Genomic DNA, 15,351 nt, shown 5'->3' with positions numbered 1-15,351 from the left:
CTCATCATCCATTCAGACCACAAATGATTTAAGCCAGTATACCTATAATTCAGCCACTAGATTTTGAACACACTTCATCAAATAGAATTGATCCACAGCAATGGAACTTTGTATTTTAGACCAGGCTCTTGTTCCCATTGCCTTCATTGGAGCTTAGGGTGCGTCCAGATGGCCTGCTTATTGAGTATTCACTGTGGTTTTTTCCCCCCCAGGAAGGCCACACAACCTTGCATCACAGCAAGTGTCACCCCACACATTCCTGAGCATTTCCCACTCACTTTACTTACCACAAGAAAAATCTAATCTTTTGTGGAAATGGGTTTGTTGTTCATGAACTCTAAATCAGCTTTCATTGCAGAACCTAAATCTGCTGGTATGTTATTGAATCACACCCAAACATAGGGACAGTCTGGAAGCTCCACTAGGCTTTGCCTAAACCAGCTTTTCCCCATGCATTAGTACAAGGATAGTCAATGTGGTGCCCTCTGGAAATTTTTGGACTACAGCTCCCATCATCCCTGACCTTTGACCACATTGGCTGCGGTTGATGAGAGCTGGAGTCCACAAACATCTTGAGGGCTTCACATTGGCATTCATACCTACTTGAGTTGGGTTTCCAGCTGTCACCACAAAGATTATGCCTGTCTCTTCAAAAACTCTGAGGCAGTGGAGGATACAGTCCTTATTGCTTCCTCCAAGCGCCCTTCAGATCTCCTACTGGCCCTCCTACTGACCCATCACCTGCCTCAGGAAACATCTAGAGAATGGACTTTTAGGACTGTGATGCCTCTCAAGGAAGAACAACTGCTGAGTCAAAGTTTTCTAAGGATAGGCAGTTTCTGTTTCTGTTATTACTCTAGCCAAAGGGATATATTTGCTGTTTAGGATTCAGCTAGAGCCCTTGGTGCCTAGCAACACTTATCAAAATGATGTATTGCAGAAGTGCTGATGGCTAAGAGCATTAGGTGAGTGCAAAAGTAAACATTGCATTACCCTTTATTGTCTGTCTTTATACTATGATCCATCTAACCTGGATAATAGAGTCTGTGGGAAGGGACATTTGTCTTTCCTGAACTTCTTTGGAGGTTTATCAAAATCAAACAGCAATATATTTGGTTCCTGGAAAGGAGGCAGCCTTCGCACCTGTTCTAGTGAGATCACAAACACTGTTGGGAAGGAGAATAAGGATGAGTCATGTTATCCTGCATCCTGCTTGGAAAGAGCAGTTAGGAAAACATGCCTTGCCTTGTAGATTGTGCTACCTGTGTCAATGCTGCCTTCTAAATAGACATATTTGACTTTTAGCCATTTGGCAGCTTCTGAAAACCTACTGTGCTTTGATCAAAAAGCATCCTCAGCTCTACAGTTTAGCAGAAACTTTGCTCCATGCCAGCAGTGAGATCCCTCTAGCTAGATCTTTCCATGTCAGGCAGCCGTTGTAAGTGCACAAGAATGGCTGGTTCTGAAGAAGAAGAAGAAAACAACCTGCGAGTGAAACTTCTCCTGTAATGGAGATTGAGAAATGAAGAAAGCTTCCTCTGTTTATTTTTGTATATCAGGTTGCTAATAAAAGCACAAGGGGAGGGCAATAAAAAAGATGGCATCCTTAACTTAAGCAAATGGGTCAGAGTTGGAAGACCACTCCTTGATTCTTTTATTTCCTAGGTGACCTTAAAGGTCATTCCAAAGCTGTTTTCCCGCCATCACCACACTTGGTGTCTCAATAGCAGAAGCAACAGTTCCACAGATTCAGAACTACCCCTATGAGTGATTGGTAGCCAAGGTAAGACTGATAATGTCTTCACCTGCCACTAAAGGTTTCCAATGATCTTGAAGCCATCCTTGGATAGAAACACATAACAACCCTGTGGTGTAGGTTAAGCTGAGAATAGATGACGTGCTCAAGGTCACCCTGTCTGCTTCATGGCTGAGGGTTCATGAACCCTAGTCTTCCAGGTCTTTGTCTGACACTCTAACCGCTACATCACCCCAGAGTAGCAATGCAGCAGACTATTGCACTGTAATTCTACCTATGAACATATGAAACGTGAGAGAGACTACACTTGGAAGACTTAGAAGTCACCAGCATTTATAAAGAAAGAAAAAATCAATTTGGCTAAATCATTCCGCCTGCCCCCTCCACTGCCTTTTCCTACTTGCCACCCCACATGAATATGTAGATTAAGTTGGTTCATTTTTAGTGCTTCCTATTCATCACAAGCTGATTGCTCCTCCATTTCTCATTACTGTAATAAGGCTCTAAAAATCAAAGTCATCCCTCACTCCATGGAAGATAGTCCAGACCAGACAGCTGCTTCCTTCAAAGACTTTCTCTCTTCTTTCTCGCTTCAGCCTCCTCAGGGAGTTGAAGGGGATGCAGGGCTGTGTGGGGTACCAACTGTGAACTATTCATCATGGATCTTCTCTCTAAGGAGCCATCTACCTTGGACCATTTATTAACAGGGCTGTGTGTGTGTGTGTGTGTGTGTGTGTGTGTGTGTGTTGCTGTAGAAATAAATCTGCATGGGGGACACCAGATGCATCACATAGTTTGTGTTAATTTATTAAAGTGTGTTGGGAATTTGGTGGAGGGGGTTCAGCACAAATGAAGCTGTGAGAATGAAATTTCATAAATAAACATTAGAATAAGTGGCTAAGGGGCAAAGTAAAAGCAGACATGCCTAGGAAATCCAAAGCAATGGGGGATACAGTGTTTGTCTCTTACATTGCTACCCCATGCAACCTGACAATACGGAATTGTTAAAACAAAAAGGGATAGCGAAGAGCTCCGAAAGGACCTCTCCTGAGGGAGTGAATGGGCAGTAAAATGGCAAATGCAATTAAATCCAAGCAAGTGTAAAGTCAGGGCAGAAAAATCGTAATTTCGCATGTGCTTTCCTGGGGTCTGTACTGGCATTGACTGGCCAGGAACAAGACTTTGGGGTCACAGTGGATAGCTCAAGGAAGATGTCAATGCAGCGTGAAGCAGCTGTGGAAAAGGCAAACTCCGTGCTACGGATCGTAAGGGAAATGATTGAAAATAAAACTGCTGATGTCATAATGCCATTATACAAATCTATGGTGAGACCACACTTACTATTTACTTACCTGGTTGCCTCACCTTTAAAAGGATATTCAGACAAGGGTTCAGAAAGGGACCACCAGGGTGATCAAGGGGTTGAAGCGACTCTCCTATGAGGGAAGGCTACAACATTTGGGACTTCCTAGTTAAGAGAAAATGTGAGTAAGAGGCAACGTTATGTATGGTATGAAAAAGTAGACACATAAAATATTTCCTTCCTCTTTCATAACACTAGAACTTGGGAACATTGAATGAATCTAGATCTTGGAAGATTCAGGACAGATAAAAGGAAGTACTTCTTCACAAAGCAGATAATTTCATTTCCACAATGATGGCTATGTTCTACTTTCAGGGCTGGAGGCAGTACACTTCTGAATACCAGTTGCTGGAAACTGCAGCAGGCTTCTCATAGGCATCTGGTGGCCACTGTGAAAACAGGATGCTGGACTAGATGGGAACATTGGCCTGGTGCGGAACGTTTTTTCTTAAGTTCTGTTGCTTACTCAGACATAAGTCACACTGCATTCCATGGTGCTTGCTCCAAGGGAAGTGTGTGTACAGTTGCAGCCACAATTAAAATGAGAAGCAAGATTTCCAGGAAAAAAATGGGGGCTTGGATGATAGCTTGAAAACAAAACAAAACACTTGAGTTGTGATGCCACAGGACCCAGAAACCCAAGTTTTCCTTTCATATTAAGCTAAAGTTACACACTGTATGATTTTGAAAGTCTAACAAACTAAAAGCAGCTAGCCTGCCAACATAGAGAACTCATTTGCACAACTGCTTTGTCCAGCTGAAATTTGCCCAGTTTTGGTTCACAGAACCTGTGCTGACTTAGTGTTTGGTTGTTTGCTCTTAAAGAGGCTGCCAAGTCCTGTGTTTACGCAGCAGTGGGCTATCCTGTGCCAAAAAAATAAAAATACAAAATCCCCTCTCTGTTCCTGGATTGTGATGTTTCCTGCCCAGTAGTTTTGGTTCAGACAAAATGCCTATCGTGTGATCACTGATCCAAGTGGGCCCACAAGTGAGCTGGCAAGAGCCCCCATCAAAGGAAGTGGAAAATAGGAACAGCACATATCTGGACTGATCCTTGTAGGGGCCAGAGGTAACAGTGCTCCTGAAATATGATCACGAGTGTTCTGAAAGATGGCAGTCCAGCCACCCTTTTGGAGGTGTTAATGCTGTGAACCCCTTCATCATGGCCTCGGGTTGTATATATGTGTAAATAAACCAAATATCATAATGACACCACAGACTCCGCTGTGCCTCATTTCCACAGACGCCAAGTAAACGCCTGGAACCCCTGGAATCTCGCACCGCTCAGAGATTGGAGGGGCATGCAACAATCCATAATGAAAAGTGTAAGTTACTTTAGCCATTCTTGGTTTTCCTTGTTGAATTTCACCCTCATTCCTGGCTCTGAAGTTTAAGGTGGCTAGGTGCAAAAGAGGACGGGGCACCTGAACTTTTAATAGCTATGTAGTAGAGGGAATTGCTGCAAGTGCAACCTATCCTGTAAGATTCACCTGCTGAAATTCCCTCTTCTGTGACCTATGTCCTCTTTGCATCTGGGCACCCTCCTGGGTAGCCTTGTAATGTACATATGCCACAAGGAATGGGGAGCTTTCTGCAAGGTGCACAGTGCCGTAAAACCCCACTTGCACAAGCAACCCTACAAAGAGCTCAGCACTCTCTCACAGTTGAGGCTGTTGAAAGGGGTTTTTTATGAGGCGTTGGCTGCAGTTTGATGCACACTTCCCTAAGAGTAAGTCTCACTGAAATCTGTGGGACTTACCTCTGAGTAAACATGCTTAGGCAGGGGCTGCATGGATATTAGGCAATCCCTCTTGGCCATTGAGGAGGTTTGTTTGTTCTTCTAATAGAACCCAGATTCCAGCAGAGCGAGACCATTCTCTCCTGAAAGGCAAGCAAATAGCTGAGAAATGCCATAAATTGCAAGAATTCAACTTAAGGGCGCAAGAAAACATGATCTGCATTATAACTACCTTTCTGTCATGCACTACTTTCTTTGAGGAAAGTTCTCAGTGGGAGCTCAATCTTTTATCTCTGACTAAAGAAAAACGTATTTTGGGGGGGGGGGGGTTGAATAAAGCAATTTCAGCTGGTTTTAATTTGCCCAGAAGGGAAAAGTGCATATTTCCCAATATAAACATGATTTTTTTAAAAAACAAAAAACTTGAGAAAGTACATGCTATGGAGAGTTTTATTTAGAATTATGTTTTACACACTGGTACTGTGAGGTTTCTCCCACCCCGTCCCCCTGAAATATTTCCCCTCCAGGCTGTGAAGGAAGTTTGGCTCCAGTGGAAACTTTGTAAACCTGAAAAGAACGGCTCAGAACGAGCTGCTTCCATGCCAGCCCCCAAAAGACTTTGCCAACACAAACCCCTTTCCGTTTACTAGGACTTCCCTGAGTGCAGCATTTTAACAATCAAGCTGATCCTTAGGAAAATCAAAATCATTATCAAACATTCTTTGTAAACAGTTTAAGGTTCAGCATGAGAGAAATTAGGCTGTCAGTTAACCAGCTATGTGGGACCTATATATTGAGCGATCCTCATAGGGTTGCCAGCTGGCCAGAAAAAATAGCAACCCCTCCGGTGCCTCCTCTGGTGTCTTTAAGGGCTGCCTGCACTCAAACATCAGCCAGAGTAAAACTTTTCACAGAATGGAGATGCCTGCTAATTATCAGCAGATTAAATTGTTTCTAAAGGTATTTGAGGGAAAAGGGGGCTAAAAATTTGACAACTCTGTCCAGTCGCAAGTTCTTCCACAACTTCCATGTCCTCCCCAGTAGACCTGGTTGCCCACAGTCCAGTTTCTTACACAGGTGGCCGCTTGCACATTGCCCCCAAAATGTTCATACATCACTTAGGGGGCAGGACACAGGAAAAAAGACACAAACTGTGTTCCACGTTGAAGGAAGGGCAGGGTGGGAAAGTGATTTAAGAAACAATGAAGCAATGAAAGCATTTTAAATTGCTGTTGAAACTTATGCTTTTAGATTTGGCTGAATTGAATCTACTGTGAGGAAGAAATAAAAATGCTAAAGTGGTTTAAATGCTACAAAAAGGATTAAAAATTTGGGCTGTAACAAAGGGAGGTTTCCTTCTTTCATGGGAGAGACGATTACCCTTCTTGGGTAATTGGGGGGGGTAATGAAGGGGGGGAAGCAACTTCAGCCTGCAGCCAACTCAGATTGGCTGTCATCCCATTTACTACACGACCCCTAATTATCTGGGAATGCCTATGTCACTTGCTACAAAATGGTGGCACAAGCAGCACAGCAAGTTGGGGAAACAGTGGCAAACCGTCAGTGAACAAGGTGAACTTCATATAATTTCATAGGAGTTTTTTAATAAGTGTTTCAGCTCTTTTGAAACCACCACCTTTGCCTTTAAAAAAGAGAGGGGCAACCTTATTAATGGTGGTGATGGTGACAGTGATGGATTAGTTTAACTTAAGACCAAATCCCTCCCTAGCCATTAAATTCGCATAAGGGCCTTGGAAAATCACTATATCTTCAGAAGTATTTTCCAGACCCTGGAAGCCATGAGGGCTGACATCCAAGCATGCCAAACAGCCAGTGGCAAAGCTATAACATTGGTTTTCTACCTTTGCAGGGCACTGCACACATCTTTAATTCCAGTATTGTGCCCAATGTTTAATTTGCAGTAAATTCTACACATGCTGCTAGATTCTCATTGCCACCTAATCAAAGGGCTGCTTAGAAATCAGCCAGATTGCCTTATTTCCCCCACTCTAGCCAGCAGCTACCAGATGAATGACTGTGAGAATATGAACCATACCCTTGTGGTTAAAGAAAAAGAGAGCCATAAAGTGTTTTGTACACCAAAGCTTAAATAGAAATTTCGCGGATAAAAGATGCCTACCCTCAGGTGTGTTTACATAACAGACTCTGTCTGGGTGCTGTTCTACAAGGATAAGAAGAGAATAGGGTGTGTGGAAATAAGGGAAAGGAGGGGGTCCTTAAAGAAATCCACATATGTCCCATCCCATCACCTCCCATTTTCAGCCAAATCATGGTCATGCACTCCTAATATCCCTCAAAATACAGTTGTTATGGGAGCAATCACAAAAAGTAAAGGGTTGCTTCCCCTCTGGTAAGCCAAGTACTAGGGAATTATGGATTTCGGAGAACAGTTCAGTGTGGGTTTCTAATACCTGTGAATGAGCAGTGAATCTTATTGGCTTCTAGGGGCTTTTCAAAAGCCATGTGTCAGACAAGCAATTATTTGCAAATTCCATTGCCATTCCCAAGTATTTGTGGAGTTGTGGGGAAAGTATGTGGATATTTCTCTGAATTTTCTTTCCTTCCTCCCCCACCAGTTTTGAGTGTGTAGCTCAGTCATTAATTCTGGTAAAAAAAGGATGAATGAGATGCCCTCTTCAAGGTCAGTAGTAAAAGGCTAGGCAACCCATAGCGCTCTTTTCAGGCACATTTTCTTTGGGGTTGAGGATGAACAATGTGTTAATGTCTCCAGCCCCACCCCCCAACCCAAACTTGTTAGCAAAACAGCAAACTGCTCAGCTGTAAAGGTCACCAGAATATTAATTCATTGGGCTGCCGACCCTTCTGATGCAGAGAAGGCGCTGTGTGAAGCAGAGCTAGCCGTTTGCACTGCTGGGAACATAAACTGAAATATGGGCTTTATATTCCTCTTGCTTTCATTGGAATTCTCTTCAAGCTCCTTCTCTATCACCTGGAGAAACATCTTCCAGTGCCCAATGAATTCACTGGAGGTAGTTTCAGCCAATGCCAACATTTTCTCAAGCAGCAGAGATTCCGTTTGCATGAGGCAAACTCCCACACCAACCTCCTTCCGAGCATGGCCATGCCGACACTATTTTTTTAATAAGGCATTGCCAATGAGTTCAGCTTCAAAACAAAGTTTACAAAAAGGTAAGAGCACTCTATCCCACTTTTCCCTGATGTTGATGTTGACAAGTTCTGGGCAGCCAGATAAAAGGCTGTCTTTATACTAATATACTGTTCAGATCAACATTACATCATCACCATCCACATGTAATAAAATCTAATTTGGAGTTTACCGGCAGAGTCCAGCTCTCCCACTGTGATTCTAGACTTATGTTTGGTCTCTAACCCTCCTGAGACACTAACTATATTTTGACCTGTTTGCCGGATGGTACAGACCACAGTGTTGATGCATAACAGGAACACGCCTGCTGCTGCCACTGTTCTGTGTCATGGACGTTGAGGTAAGCTGGCATGCATAAAGTCAGATCCTGCTGCTTATCTGTTTTCAGGTCATAAATATTGCGGTGCTGATTCTAGCTATATTAATTTGCTTTGGACTTGCTGCAAGCGTTTCCTTCCTCGTGTTCTTCTAGCACTCTTAGACATTTTGTCATAGCTCAGGATTTCTGTTATAACCCCACAGCCCTTCCAAAATAATTTACATCCTTTGGCAGGTGTAGGATTGGAGATACATCTGACCTTCATAAAATGGGAACATTGCGCGCGCCCCCCTTGCTGAGGCCTGCCAAGCTGTTCAGAACCTATTAGCAGTATCCAAATATTAACTCAGAGTTTTACAAAGCATCCCTGAGTCTTACCCTGGTGTGTTAATGACACTATGGATGTGTCCACACTACAGTTTAGAGTGGATTTAATGCATTCCATGTATGCATGTTTTTCTCATTGTCCAGGATGTCAGTTTCGGGTCTATCTATTTCTCATTTTTTCCAGTCTTAAATTCTGTTCTCCACATTTCTGCCGCAATTTGAGAATTTTGTTTTCAAAAATCCTCACGAAAAATATTCTAATGAAATATCTCCTAATAAACATATTTGTTTGTAGTTTTGATTAATGTACATGCCTTTGCAATTTCTCCAAATGTAAAGCATTATCATATGTTGTTTTCACTAATATATTCATGCTGTGTACACTTTCCCCTAATCTATGCATCTTTGAAAACATCATTTGGTTGGCGAACGGCATTGCAAAATTCAGAGAGGTGAGATTTCTGAAGGCCAGCTGTGCTTCTGGTCTCATACTGCTTCGAAAAGTGCAAGTATGATAGAGCCAGATTTACACATGAAATAAATTGTATTTCTCCACCATCCCTAGCCTGTACTTTCCTCCCATTATTCTTCAGATAATCAGATTAGGAAAAATAAGCCATTCCTCATCCACATACCACAGGGAAGCCAGTGTGGTGTAGCGGTTAAGAGCGGTGGACTCGTAATCTGGTGAACCAGGTTCGCTTCCCCACTCCTCCACATACAGCTGCTGAGTGACCTTGGGCTAGTCACACTTCTCTGAAGTCTCTCAGCCCCACTCACCTCACAGAGTGTTTGTTGTGGGGGAGGAAGGGAAAGGAGATTGTTAGTCGCTTTGAGAATCCTTCAGGTAGGGATATCAAATCCAAACTCTTCTTCTTCTTCACAGTCACTGCTGGGTGGATGCTTCTTCAGCAATCTCTCACTGCCCAAAATCTTAATAGGAGGCCTGGTGTCAAGAGTGGAAGACCCAGCAGAACCAGCACCAACCACCAGCAGGCTGAGAAGCAGCAACAGCCAACACTGGCAATGAAAAATGCCTCTCCAAGCTGGCATGGCCCTCCTTGAATGGGTAAACCCATCTTCTGTGCCACACTGCCATATCACCCAGGTGGAGCGGGCAGGTAAGCAGAGTGAGTCTGCTTCTTGCCATGGTCATTCAGTTGCTCACTCAAGGGACGTGAAGGAGGTACTGGTGGGTTAGGACTTGGAGGATGAGGGCATAGGTGTCCCAAAACCATTGTGCTGAGAGCCACCCCATCCCACAAATAGACCCAATCTGTCCTGTTTAATAGTAGGTTGTAGGGTTCGCTTTTGATTGGAAAACCTGATTGGCCTTTCACCATATCAGCACTGAAATCTGGAACCAGATAAAATCCCTCTGTGGCTGTATGTGGTTGTGTGAGCTGCTAACTGCCTACCCCCCTGCAAAGTCAATGAATTCATCTCAATGCATGCCGAGTGGGACCTTTGAGACCTTTCAAGTGGTTTGTATCTGACCTTGCTGGGCAGGCCTGAGAACATCAGCCAGTGTTACTGAATGTGAAGTGTTCGCATGCATTTGTATGATGCCCTGGGAACAAGTTATTTGGATGATGCAGCTGTTCTTCTCAGAACATAAAACCCAAGGAGTTTGAAGAGAAGTTGAATTAATTTTTTTTAAAAAAACTTGTACATTAAATCATGCCGGGGGCAGGGAGAATGAAAAGAGGCTATTTCTGGGTGGCTTGCTTCTGAAGTAGTTAATCCTTTGGCTGCTAAAAGAGCAATCCCCATGGTAAAGATAAGAATACTCTAAAGGCCATGAAGGCCCCAGAGGTCAAAAACATGAATCTCAAAAGCAGCTTAAAAGGCGGCTTATTTCATGGAAACAAGCTCAGCCAAAATGGCAAAGCCTAACAGAAACAGGGGTGTTAAGCATTGTGCATTGTTTGTAGGAGAATCAGATGGAAAGAAATGGCGCAGATCAAACTGGGGGGGGGGGCAAATGAAGTTAGGTTGATTTGTAAAGCTCTCAGTCATTTTGGGTCATCAGCACATCAAGCAACATTATGAATGTATTTTCGCAAAGAGTTTGATGGCACAATTACATTCCTAGCTGACTGACTGCTTGACGGAATGAAGCTGTGACATGTTATGGAAGATGCTTCGCTATTTCACTCATTGTTTTTAAATATCAGAGAAGGCTTGGTTTTCTTTTCAGCTGGTCTCGTTAACCATCCTCTCTGTTCTGAACAAAAAGGAAATTCATTCTTCCTATAAAGGAGATGTCTTATTAGCTCTCAGGTTGTCATTCACGGCCATACTTCAGCCACACCATTCACTATTCTGTGAAAGTGGGGAAAGGATGGTGAGGCACAGTTAAAGGGGACCCATAAATTCATCTGAATTTTCGTTGTTTAAAGGCTGCTATGCAATTCAAACTGTGTATTGACAAGGGCAGAGGAATTTGGGGTGTGATTTCTCTCTGCCAATTTATCTATCAGATATATGCAGTGGGGGGGAGCTGCAATGAGAAGCAGAATGCACACACCACCACAACCAGACCACCTGGGTCATGGAGAAGATGGAGGAGCTCCAGATGGGTCTGAAGAATTCGTTGTTATTTATACAGCCAGCATAAATGTTTTGCCCGAGATAACATTTCTCCTGGTATATTGGGACCACCAACAAAAGGAGGAGGGACTGAAATCTTGCCGCGTTAATAGCGGTGGTGTTTATGGCTTTGGCATTTATTAACTTGTGGGAGCTGTTTATTGGTCCATAAAATTTACTAATGGGGATATTATCTGTAAATTATATGCTTCCTCTACTGTTCAGGTTATTTATAGTGGCATAGTTATAGTTTATCACCATTTACCGGCATAAATCCCATAAGGGGACTTTAATTGCAAATTGCTTGTTTATGCTGTGAATAAACTACAGCAGTAATGTACAATATGTTGCGCATGCACATATATACTTCCTTACACAACTACCTCCCTCCACTTTATATTATACTTCTATAGTACAGTCACAAAAATCAACCTGGACCCTATGCAAACTCTTATCTTTATAAACAGAGGCTTACATGGCATTTAAGCCAGTACTTCAGTGCATTGCAGAAAGCAGGAGTGAATGTTTTCTGTAACAGGAGCAGACAGAATAGTCTGGCCCAAATTCAAAGCCCTCTGGAGAAATTGGTGTCATTTAAATTGATTCCAGTGGGCTTTGAAGCTGGTCAATGCCCAAGTTTTAAACGTCTCATACACAAGATGTGATGACATTTCATGAGGGCAATCTAGTGTGAGTCAGTGTGATGTAGCAACTGCAGCAGGACTGATGTAGTGTCTCCAGATGTGGTTGGAGTCCCAACTCCCATCAGCCCTAGCAAGCACTGCCAACCATCAGGGATGATGGTAGTTGTAGTTCAGCAACATATGGAAAGCATCACATTGGCTAGTACCATAAAGCTCACCCTTGGTCAGCCAAATTCTCTCCTTAGCCTATGTCACTGGCTTATTTGTTGTGATGTTATTTTATCACCTTTCCACAATGCACTCAAGGTGGCTAATGTCATACTGAAAAACAATACATCTACAATGAAAAGAGAGAGAAAAGAAAGTCCCATCCCTACAAAACAATGGTATATCACCTAGTTTATCCCCTAGTTTGAAGCTCTTCAAGCTTCTGATCACAGTCCAATCAACTAAAGATGCATATAGCGTTTCTGAATTTGATTTACCTAAGTAACCTGCTTGACCAAATGCACACAAACATTTGTGAGCTTCTCCTTAGTTCCACAAGTTTGCTGATGATAAACCAAGGACTGTAACCAGCGATTTTTTGTGATACTGGTTTATTGTTATTTGTGCTCTTCCTTTTAGTTTCCTGGACTTGTAACTTTATTTCCAAGCAAAATTCCATGTTGGCAAAACAGTCGCAATCAATAAAACTTTGAAGAGAGCAGATACAAGAACTCAAAGGCAAGGGATACAAAGCAAGACAAAAAGAAACACAAACAGCACCAGATGATTCTTAATATAAAGAAAGCAAAGCATAAAAGTACATTGTCAATTTTATGTTTCCAATAATGAATAAAAAAGCAAAATTCTCTAAATTTCTTGAATAATGGAAACCTTTCTTTAATTCGCTTGTAATTAGTGGTCTTCAAAAATCTGCCCACATTCCAAATTCCAGTTGTATATTCATAAATGCTTGGAACAGAAGTGCTTTTCCGGTTAGGAGCTATCATGACCCTTTCCTGGCTGCACAAACTATATATGAAAAATGACCAAATTGCAGTTTTCCACCCCCACCCCCAATAAACCAGACAAGAAGTTGGCCAATAGGTCAAAAGAAAACTTATAATTTGCAATATCCTTTCTACTTTCTATCATTTGCCCGCCTTGATATTTCTTTGTTTTTGGATAATACCATAAATGCGTATCTTATTTGCCACAGTCTTACCACATCTCCAAGTTAGAGTTTCAAATGCCACTGAAATTCTGTTTTAGATTTTTTTTTCTATTGCCATATACATATTAATACTGAGACAACATTATGCTAGATCCACTGTTATATTTGTCGTGGGACTGCATAATTAAAATTTATTCCCAACTATGATAGAAGTCTTTTTGCAAGAACCCTTTTTCTTCTTTCACAGGGAAGCATTCAAGCACACAAGCCCTTACCAGAATCTGAAGTTGCAGAACCAGGAAGTGTGCTTTCACTTCATCTGGCATTTGCTAAAACTAGATCCTAATGGGGCAATTTGCAGCCCTTACAACCACAAAGTCAGATCACTCAGAACACTCAGATCTGTAAGCCGCTACTTGCAGATCTGGAATGATACTGCAAGGCACAAGATTGCCATCTGAGAGAGGACTAGGCCTGTGTCCAAGCTCAAAGTAACGTATCATGTTTTTATTATGAAAGCCATCCTACTGCAAAAGTGTCCGTATCTTTTCCAAGTTGCATAAAAGGCAAGGGTTTTGCCAGGCACATCTTTGCTGAGTGAAGATATGCAGTGATGGGAGGCTGGTCAAATTGTTTCTTCTTTTAAAGGGTCAGGAGTCGTGTCAGGGTTTGGATAAGCATGACCACTATCCCCAAGCAACTTGTAAGAAAACAGAAGGGCAGCAGAGTCTGGCTGTGTGTATGTGGTGGTGAGGGATATGGTCCTTAGCTAGAAACTTCACAAAAACATTTGGAAACTCCTGAGTTACCCAGTGCTCACTGCACATATAACAACCGAGAGTAAAGGTAAATTTAAATGATTTTAATTGTGAAAGTGCATGTACAGTACAGTCTATTGAAGTTTGAAAGAATTACAAAAGTATCTAAATTATATTTCTACAATAAAGTAAAAAAACCAAAAACTTACATTTCCCCAAAAATCTATAACTGTGATTCTTTTATTTAAAAAAGCATGTACAGTAAGTCTCCAGAGAAAGGAAGTTGCAACATTTATCTGCAAGAGGTGCTAAGAATCTTCATTACCAAAGAGATCCACCATGAGAGGTAAGTATTGAACCTTCTTCACTGGAAGGGTCGGTGGCTCCCCTCTCCATTCATCTTCATACTAAAAATAATAGAATAAGTGGTCAAAACACATTTAGGGCTGAAATGGAAAGCAGCCAGAAATGGCACAAAACACAATGAAGCCGTGCTGTCCTCATTTCCATCCATAAATTGTTATACAAACAGAACTATGGTATTATAGAGCAACATTAACAAGAATACATTTAAGCTTAAGAAATAAGGTGCAAATTTCTAGAACAAATGGCCTTAAAACAGAGGCAGAGACAAGAAAAAACCTCAGCAGCAATAACACTCACCTGGGGAATGCAAAATCACTCTAATCAGCCTTAATTTGAGGAGAGTTAGCAACAGGAGACTAGCAAAATCTTAGAGGCTACTCTGAAGGCGGGACTGAATATTGATTCCCATGCCCAACCTAAAAATACACCACCACCACAAGAATCCACTGGTTGCGTGCAACTCGTGAGGAGCTTGCTCTCCTCAGCCCACCTTGTAAACAACTTGGGTTTCCATACTTTCTTAGAGAACCTGCAGAAAAAGCTTGAGCTTTCCAAGAAAACTCAAAAAGGCCAAACCCAAAAAAGCTCTCCACAGTGCTTCCTCCCTCCATGCTTTCCTAAAACGTACAATGATAAAAGGGTGTTGGTGCGAAAAACAGCTGAGCTCAGCAGTGGCAGAAGCCTCATCTTTAAACCAGACCTGGATGTGCATAATTTCCCAGTGCCTCACAGAAAACCCCCCTTTCCCAGGCAGCGTATAATGCTCCAGAGGCATGCCCAGGCCCATCTTAAGGATGAGGTCTCTGTTGCTCCAGAAGCTCCCTGCACTATCTCTCTTTCCATTTGAGAATCAGTGCTATAAAAACAGAATACATTCAATATACCCCACTAACAATATAATATGACCCAGTTGACAGTTTGATGGCTGTCAGGGATGGGAGAAGACCTCATCTTTAAACCAGGCTTTGGAATTTTGGGACATAAATTGTTTAGTTTTTGCTAGAGATTAAGCTAGCTGGGGAATAATGATCTTCAGTACAGCATTCTTGGAGAAGATATCAGGGCAGTAAACTGCATCTATGAAGCCACGGGACCAGCAAGGAGAAGATTTATTTCCTGGGACCTGTTAGCTTAGAAACTGGTCGACAGATTAAATAAAACTCTCTGGATTCAGTTAGTCA

The 15,351-nt window shown here is 42.3% G+C and overlaps 1 protein-coding gene across 2 annotated transcripts in view; it reads right to left on the bottom strand.

Annotated features, from left to right (window-relative positions):
* Nucleotides 1-13,893: 13,893 nt before the first annotated feature.
* EFHC2 (EF-hand domain containing 2) overlaps nt 13,894-15,351 on the bottom strand; it is a 51,433-nt gene continuing 49,975 nt past the window's right edge. For both annotated transcript variants that reach the window (XM_028727334.2, XM_028727335.2), the window contains one exon: nt 13,894-14,211. In XM_028727334.2, the coding sequence (XP_028583167.2) occupies nt 14,113-14,211 (99 nt within the window). In that variant the 3' untranslated portion in view covers nt 13,894-14,112. The remainder of the gene's footprint in view (nt 14,212-15,351) is intronic.

This window comes from Podarcis muralis, chromosome 4 (genome assembly GCF_964188315.1).
Source record: "Podarcis muralis chromosome 4, rPodMur119.hap1.1, whole genome shotgun sequence".
NCBI lineage: Eukaryota > Metazoa > Chordata > Lepidosauria > Squamata > Lacertidae > Podarcis > Podarcis muralis.
This window is presented reverse-complemented; position numbering and strand designations above follow the sequence as displayed.